At 41.4% G+C, this 8,851-nt stretch overlaps 1 protein-coding gene across 8 annotated transcripts in view; it reads left to right on the forward strand.

Annotated features, from left to right (window-relative positions):
• TFPI (tissue factor pathway inhibitor) overlaps positions 1–8,851 on the forward strand; it is a 55,096-nt gene that overhangs the window by 26,320 nt on the left and 19,925 nt on the right. For 7 of the 8 annotated variants that reach the window (XM_042445023.1, XM_042445022.1, XM_042445026.1 and 4 more), the window contains exons 3-4: positions 1,920–2,030; positions 7,707–7,907. In XM_042445023.1, the coding sequence (XP_042300957.1) occupies positions 1,920–2,030; positions 7,707–7,907 (312 nt within the window). The remainder of the gene's footprint in view (positions 1–1,919; positions 2,031–7,706; positions 7,908–8,851) is intronic. The other variant, XM_042445024.1, reaches the window with a different exon arrangement.

The following is an 8,851-nucleotide window of genomic DNA, read 5'->3' on the forward strand; positions in this document are numbered from 1 at the left end:
ACATACTATGAATACAAACATGCTATGAAGAACCAAATCTTGATGTGTCTCCTGCAGGGTGTTTCAGCACTGTATGTGCAATAATACAAAACAAGGGCATGTTCTACATATGCTACAAATCCAGAGCAAGAACATCCTGTCTTTTTAAAGATCTATTGTAGCCAACACTAAAGTAAAAATGTTCAGAAACAATTCCTTTCACAGTTTCAAAAGAAAATTGGGATATCACAGACTAAGCTACGTAGAAATCAATGGGAAGAGCTACCCTTGAGTACCTCTTGGAGATAATTAGTTACATTTAACTAACTATGTGTTAATTTGTTTCCCCTTTCTTCCCCCAGCATGTCTTAAGATGTGTATTTGAAAAGGGCTTAATGATTTAATGTTTCTTAACAGAGCTCAGATCTTGGGAATGGCTAATTATATTTAACTCATTATGTGCTAATTCATTTCCTCTTTTCTCAAGTGGTGTGAAGTGACATTAATTAAAGCCTTTCCCAAGTTGACATTTTCCAGATGTGTTGCATTGCAAATCCCACTAACTCTAGCCATCAATCAGATTTTGGGATTTGTAGCTTAACATATCTGAAAAGTACCATGCTGACTAAGGCAATTTAAAATCTACAAAAAGAGCACTTTTGAAGGAGCCAATAATAAAGTATGTTCCTGCGGGCAACAGTGACAAACACGTATGAAAAATAATTCAGTGAATGACTTAATTATCAATTGATGCCAAAATAAAACTTCCACCTTCCCACTGTTAACAGCATCAAAATGATTTCTGCTTTCCTGTTGTTGACAAATTAATTTTTAAACCTAAGGTTCCAAGCACAAGTCATGAAATAAGACACCTGGATTTTAGCTAAGGGGTGAATCAGACAGCCTGCCAGGAATGACCAGAGGCTCTGGCCACAATTGGGACACAATCGCACTGGGACCGTGGAAACCACATGGACTGCTTCCAAAGTAGAGCACCACTGTGGTCCCAGGTTGGCTGCTGCCATAAGTAGCATTTGTGTGTGTGTTTGCACCTTTTTATTTTACTCAAAGGACCAGATTGCAGTCTCGGAGTGGCTTCCATCCACTTTGGATGCATGTGTTATTTGAACACCACACCCCCAAAGCAGCTGGAAGTCGATTTATTTGGCCCATGCATTTCGGGCCTCAGTCTGTCTGAATCTAGCTTATTGGACCAAATTTACTCTGCTGGTACAGAGTGGCACTCTCTCCTCACTGCTGTGCAGTGTTCAAATCACAGATACTCTTACCTAATCTGGCTAATCTGGATGTATATTGTTCATCTAAAAATTGTCAATCGGTTATGAAAAGACTAAAGTTGTAGTTTTCACATGTAGAACTAAGAAGCACAACTGTTACATAGGACAAAAACAAGATAGAACAGGTGACCTTGTATCATTACTTAAGTATATTATTTGCTGCTTCCAGCTCATGTCAGGGCCCCAAAACTCAAGACTGAGCAACTCTCAAGTGTAATTCTTAAATTTTGGTATGACAGGAGGCATGCGTGTATCCCCAAATGTTGTATGGACCTGAGATTTGGGATTTCAAGTTGTTGTAGGTTTGGATGGCATCAAAAACAAAATTCTAAGAACAGTTTTGGGAACTCCAAGATACACCCCAGTACAGTACCTGAGGCTGGAAACAGGATCACAATCCTGGGTTATTATGATCTATCTGTTAATCTTCTATTTCTGGATAAGACAGAAGGGAATGGCAGAAAATCATCTAACATATTGTCTTCAGGAACAATAGACTGGTCTTACAGTAATAAATAATGGTGGCAGCATCCATGCTTTTGTTCATTAGTTTTGGTTTCTTTGACAGGAGGGGTAGTTTAAATTAATTGCTCTATCAACCACTTATTACAAAGCAATGATTCCTAAACTCTGGTCCTCCAGGTGTTTTGGACTTCAGCTCCCAGAAGCCTCAGTCATCTTGGCCAATGGTGTGGTCTGAAGTGGGGCAGGAACAGAGGGTTCTGGAGCTTCCCGGAATATCCAGAGCAACGGGTATATTATTTTAAACTATTTTAAGGCTTTAATGCATCATTTCATTGTCTGGACTGCTCCCACTAGGACTGGGGTTTCGGACATGCATCGTCCAAATAGGACAATGCCAGACTGGGGGGTAAACAGGCCTTTTGGCCCAGGCAGACAAATCTGTACTCTTCCCCAGTGTCATTCATGCAAAGGCACTGTTTGAATGGAGGCATTGAGAAAGGGAAGAGAACCTGCCTTGGCTGCTGCTGATAATGTGCTACAACAGGGAATGAGGGAGCAATAACAACCTGTCCAAATACCACTCATGCACTGTCACCACCATTTATAACAGAAAGTGTGCCCCCATCCTGGACAGTTTAAAAAAGAAAATTGAAAAATTTTGCCCAGTCATGTCAGAAAATAAAACTCCTGCCTTTCTCGCAGCACCTACTGACATTTGTAGAGAGAGTCGAGAGGCCGAGGCAAAAAGTTCAACTCAAATAATTAACATGCAATGCCTGGGAACACTTCTCTGAACAGTATAGTCTTTAGCTCAGCTTTGAAGCAAGGAAGCAAAGAATCTCTCCATGTCATTTTAACCCCGTTGCCATTCACATCTTCCATCTTATTGATTTAAAATCAATTAATTTCCAGGAATGTTACAGCCTGATCAATAGCATGGTCACACTACTGAAGATGTGTGTCCTGTTTACCTCTATTGAGGGCTGCACAGCAGGGGAATATACAAAGGAAAAGTCCAGAGTCCAGTCCAAATGTCACACAATGTCAGTTAGACAGCCACAGCAAAGGGCAGAGGCAAGAGCATAGTCACAAGGCAAGTCCAGATGTCAGATAACTAGAGTCATGAATCAAAAAGCAAGGAACAGCAAGGCTGCAAGTCTGGTTATCAGCTGCCAAGAACATCTGCAGATGGAGGTGTTTTAAAAGGCCTCTGCTTCCCTCAGCTGAAACCTATTAGCTCTCCTCTTGGCTTCTAGCCTGGAAGAAGGCCTCAAAGACTCCTTGACCTATATTTGCTCCTAGCACCTGCAGCCTGGAGACCATACAATCTGTTTCTCCCTCTGCAGCTTCCTGAGCCTCCTCTGAGATTGACTGATCCAGGCAGCCCCAGATCTGCTGCTGTCTCAGTCTCCTCCATGTCTTCAGAGACTGAGTCCTCTGTGCCTCTAAGTCAGGCCCAGGGCAGTCCATGACAACGTGGATCATTGTGGCTCTTAAAAAAAGAATCGCTAAGGGGTCCATTGCCAAAAACACCAGTTTAAGTGGGTTTTTCTGATGCTCTGCCAAACTGCTCCGAGTTCAATCAGGGCAAAGAGGGCTAACCAACTTACCAGGCTGGCTGTGTTGCTGGGAGGAGGTAAACTGCCTGGCCAAGAGTGGCATGGCCCTGGTAGGGCCCAGCAGGTCAGGGGAGCGAGGGGACGGAACTTCCTCCCCCATTGAAATTCTCACAGAAGAGAAATTCCTTGTGTATGCATTACTGCATGCATTACTTACCAATTTTGATTCAACACACTGAGAGGGGAATAGAAAGTCCCATCTCCACCTTTTCATCTTTCTATGGAAATCAGTGAATTTGTAGAAAGAGGAAAATGTTAAAATCCTCTATGCATACAAAAACAATGGAAAATCAAGATTCTTTCTTACATCTTTTTGTAAATGTAAGCTACTCTTCTTAATACTTAACACTTTGCTCATGAGGAAAACCACAACAGATGTGGTGGGGCTAGGCACTTCCTTCTTTACATGCTGAAAACAAAAAGGGTAAGGATTGGCTAAATAGGATTAAGGTGTCTGGTATGTCCTTTGTTAAGAGGCGTTTTTGAAAAGGATGTTGGACCTGTCACACAATATAAAAAACAGTAAATAAAGAAAATCCAATTGTATATACATTTCAGTGGACCGTAAAAAAGAATTTGAGAACAAGTTTGTACATAGTTCATTCATAAAAGTTTGCACAATTTTTTTGTTAACTGCTTTGGATTTTTCATTCAAAGTTCATCAGCTAAATCATCTTTTGACTTCATTCCAAGCTCTTATGAATGACCAAGGGGCAATTATTATGTAAAATAGTTGACTTGACAAAACCTAACATGGCTGGCTTCCATGACTCCAAATTCTTGGTATCCATACAACGTTTCTCATGTCAGGATAAGGCAACTTCAATCAGTTTTGTACAGTTCGCCACAAGCACAAATCAGCCAAGCTACTGTGTGAGACAAATCCATGCAACTAGCTGTGATAAACCACTCAGGACTGATTCACAATAGAACATACTGATCTGTGTCCTGTAGCACCACTTGGACCTCTGGAAAGTCTAGGATGGGGGCAGGGGGAGAACGTTCCCTTGTGAAACAATTTATAACTGATTAAAAAGCCTTTCAATAAACTATCAAATCACAAAATTAAAAAATAGTGCCTAGATTAAAAGCAAAACTAAATTTGGCCTTGCTAGTTGTTTCTGTGAAAAGCTTTTGATATTTTGACAACAAAACCTGCCACCACAGCTTCTTATTAAGGATGATTACAAGACTTTTTGTCATTTTTCTGCTGGGATGGTGGTGTTGAATCATTTCCCCCTCCCCCCAAAAAGTACCAAAGCCAGTTTATTCTGTCAGAACTTCACTACAAAATCAGTTTATAAACCAGTTTATTTTGTGAAAAGCTATGCTATTTTTGCCCAAGTCCAAGATATCAATCAATAAGACATTGTCTGCACAGGCCAAATCAAGTGTCATCTGTCCATCCTCTCAGAGGAGACACCGCGAATCACATGGCCCAAATCTTGCTTCTCACCTCACCTGTTGCTTTGAATCTTTCTGGAAAATCATTCTGGAGCCTTCAGTTTTGACGACAAGCAACTATTAGAAACTTGTTCTGGTCTGCCACATGACAAGTCCACTGAGCCACCCAGCTTGAATCTTCCTGGAAAATCTAGAGCCTTTAATTTTGATGGCAAGCAGCTATTTGAAACACGTCTTGCTCTGCCACATGGCAAGTCCACCACTGTCACCAGTCACTTGTTCTGAGGTCAGAACAAGGCACCCAGCCATTTGAGTGCTTCATTTTGACCTCAGAGAAAAGCAACCATGCTGGGTTGCTCAGTGGGACGTGTGTAATCAGCTTGTCCATCACTGGATCAGAGGGCCTTTACAATATGGGAGGGTTGGGGCAACTATGGGGATAAGATACCCTGGGCTTCCCTATACCAGTGCAAGCAGGACCTTAGTGAAGGAGCCTAGGGCTTACATACAAATGCATTCCATAAAAAGAAGACTATAACTCTATGATGACTAAGGAACACAGGTGTCTTTTGGTCCAAGCATGAGGGAATTCTTCATCCCACCACTTGATGAAGTCCCCCCCCCAATCTCCCCATATGTACCATGGACTGCCTACTCACTGATTGAATTTGTATTATTATTATTATTATTATTATTATTACGGTATTTATACCTCGCCCTTCAGTCCTAAAGGCTATTAGAGCGGCTTACAATTATTATTTTTAATAAGTCCGTTCCCTGCCCTGAGGCTTACAATCTAAAAAGACACGACACAAAAGGAGAAGGGAATGGTGATGGGGAAAGAAATCAGGTCCAGCAGTTCCTCTCTCCCTCAGAGGCTTGGACCAAGGCAGATGGACTAGAGGGAGGGCTCTGCTTCTTAAGGATAGGCCTGATGGAGTTGGGGCTATCTTTTCACACCCTCCCAGGCTGGATGATGACAGTTGCAATTGTGGGGGGCTCTTCCTCTTAAGTATGCCTTCAAGTCATTCCCAACTAATGGCAACCCTAAGGCGAACCTATCATGGGGTTTTCTTAGCAAGTTTTGTTCAGAGGAGGTTTGCCATTCCCTTCCCCTGAAGCTGAGAGCAAGTGACTTGCCCAAGGTCACCCAGTGGGTTTCAGGCCGAGCTGGGCCATGGAACCTATACCATCCCAGTATACTATGGACAGTGTTTTGGAATATAAAACAGTTAACCTCTGAAAGACTAGAGAGCTCTCTCACCCTAAAAACAATGGAAATTGTGTCTGTGCCTCTCTATGCATATTCCCATGTAATATTCTTTCCTAGAATTTCCATTCATGAAGTTTCTTAAGAGTTCAAAGCAACACCTTCTTTTAAACTGCCCTTCCACATCAATCCAATGCTGTTTAAAGCACGCGCGCACACACACACGCGCACGCCTTGGTTTTTACTGAATGGAAAAGTAAGGAATACGCATTTTCTCATCCTCAGCAAATAAGGGTGTCTTGACTCATCCAGATTTTTCACATTTAGGAGTTTTGTGGCCAAAAAAAGAAAAAAGTGAAAAAAATGTTTTTGTCCAAATAAAAACAAGGTTTATGCGAAAACCATTTTTGTGTGTGGAAAAGGGAAGTCTTGAAACGTGAAACAGTTAAAACAAACAAACAAGCATAACTTCTAGTGGTGATGGTGATTTTTTTGAAAGTCCTCTTTCTTATGTTGGAGATTAAACTAAACAAAGATGCATAGTCCTGGTTAAGACGTGACATAACTCACTAGTATTTGGTAAAGCAGAAGGAAGTAGGAAAAGAGGAAAAACCACATCACAGGTAGATAGATTCAGTCAGGAAAGCCATGGCTTTCCTGAAGTTGCAAACCTAAGCAGGACTGTTGATGACAGAGTGTCTTGGTGGTCTCTCAGAGGTCCTCCATAAGTCAAAGGAAACCAGTCAAATAACACTATAAGTCAAATCAAACTTGACAACAAAAAATAACAATTGGAAGCACAGTTTTCAGACTATAGGCTTCCAATTAATAAAATGGCACAATGTGATACTTGTGTGTGATGCTTAGTAATTTAATTGATTCCTTGATGTATTATTTACAAGGGCAATGCTGCCCTCTAGAGAACATTTGCACAGATCAAAATTCAAAGCTGATACATGGTCATTTGCCTTATTTCTATTCTCTTGCAAGAAATGGAAGTAGTTTTCTGGAGTGTAAATAATTTGCATAGTTGCCTACATGAGATAAAACAGACACATCCTGAATTCTACACTGCACTGAATTTGCAGGACCTAAGCAGAGCAGTGGAGGATAGAGGGTCTTCAAGATATCTCATCCACTGTGTCACTGTGAGTCGTGGTCAACTCGGGGGCAGTTAACAAGAGCAAACATTCTCGTTTCTCAGTTTCAAGCAACCAATAGTTCAATCTTAGTCAAATAGAAACAGGGTTTTACCTTTGGACTCCATGGTGAATATTCCTTTATGTACACTTAAGGAACTGTGTATTTCCATTGAGAAACTCCCTCACTGTGTAGCCTTTACATACCACATTCTGATTATTTTTCAAATAGCTAGGGATCCTATACAAGCCATCTATTCCCAGTGCAAACTGGATCTGGAGTGACCCAGATTCAAGTCCTCACACAGCTCTGAAACAAACCAGCTGGTATCCCTATCTGCTTCAGATACATCTCTCAAGCTGGCCTACCTCAGTAGGCTGATGTGAGAATAATATACAGAAGAAGAGTGCCACATGTGCTGGTTTAATGTCTCTGGAGAAAAGGAAGAATTTAAATGTAATTAATAAAACAAGTTACACAGGCTGATCCAGGAGTTGCCTATCATTTGAAGGCACATTGGCAAATTCCTTTCAAATGATAAATATTTTCCAGAGATCAGTACACACAGTGTTTTAATTTGTTGCCCTCCAGGTCTTGTTTTGACCCCACTGAAACTTGCCACATCAATCTGTGCCATGAAAGCTGATCACGGTCCATGCAAAGCATTACACGACCGGTATCATTTCAACATTAAGACTCGTCAATGTGAACTCTTTAACTATGGTGGATGTCAAGGCAATGAAAACAACTTCCTAACTCTACAAGAATGCCAGGAAAAGTGTATTGTACCAGGTCAGTACATTCCTTTCTCAATTTCTTAACCTCCTTAAAAAGAAAAAAAGGTATGTCCAGTATGGGCTAGGGTTAATGCTAGGGTTAGGGTTAGGGTTACAGTTAGGGTTAGGGTGTGGGTTAGGGATAGGGTTAAAAGACCTCCAAAAACAGAAATACTAGCACTGTTGGAGACAATTGATTTCACTAAGGGTTAGGTCAGGGTTTGGGTTAGGATTAGGATTAAGACTAGGGCTAGGATTCGGGTTAGGGTTACGGTTAGGGCTAGGCTTAGGGTTATGGTTATGGTCAGGGCTAGGGCTCAGTTTGGAAAAGGGTTAAGCTTAGGGTTGGGGTTAGAACTATGGCTAGGGCTAGACCCTAACCCTATCAATTCCTAATAAAAACATTTTCACCTATCAGCACAAGACCTATTTTTAATGAAATTGATTGTCTTAGACAGTGCTAGTGTTTCTGTTTTGGACGACTTTCAACCCTAACCCTAACCCTAACCCTAGCCCTAGCCCTTCCCCTAACCCCAACCTGAGCCCTACCCTTAGCTCTAATCCTTAACATAACCCTCACCCTAATCCTAACTCCAACAAAAACATTTTCACCTATCAGCGCAAGACCTATTTCTTAGTGAAATCAATTGTCTTCGGCAGTGCTACTGTTTCTGTTTTTGGAGGACTTTCAACCCTATTCCTAACCCTAACCCTAACCCTAGCCATTGCCCTAACCCTAAACTTAATCCTAAACCTAACCCTGACTCTAACCCTAACGCTATCCCCAACCTAACCCCTGGCCCTAACCCTAACCCTAACTCTAACAAAAATATTTTCAACTATCAGCACAACACCTATTTCTTAGTGAAATCAATTGTTTTCGATAGTGCTGGAGTTTATGTTTTTGGAGGTTTTTCAACCCTAACCCTAGCCAAATCCCTAACCCTAACCTGTCAGAGC

Source organism: Sceloporus undulatus, chromosome 1, assembly GCF_019175285.1.
Source record: "Sceloporus undulatus isolate JIND9_A2432 ecotype Alabama chromosome 1, SceUnd_v1.1, whole genome shotgun sequence".
Classification (NCBI taxonomy): domain Eukaryota; kingdom Metazoa; phylum Chordata; class Lepidosauria; order Squamata; family Phrynosomatidae; genus Sceloporus; species Sceloporus undulatus.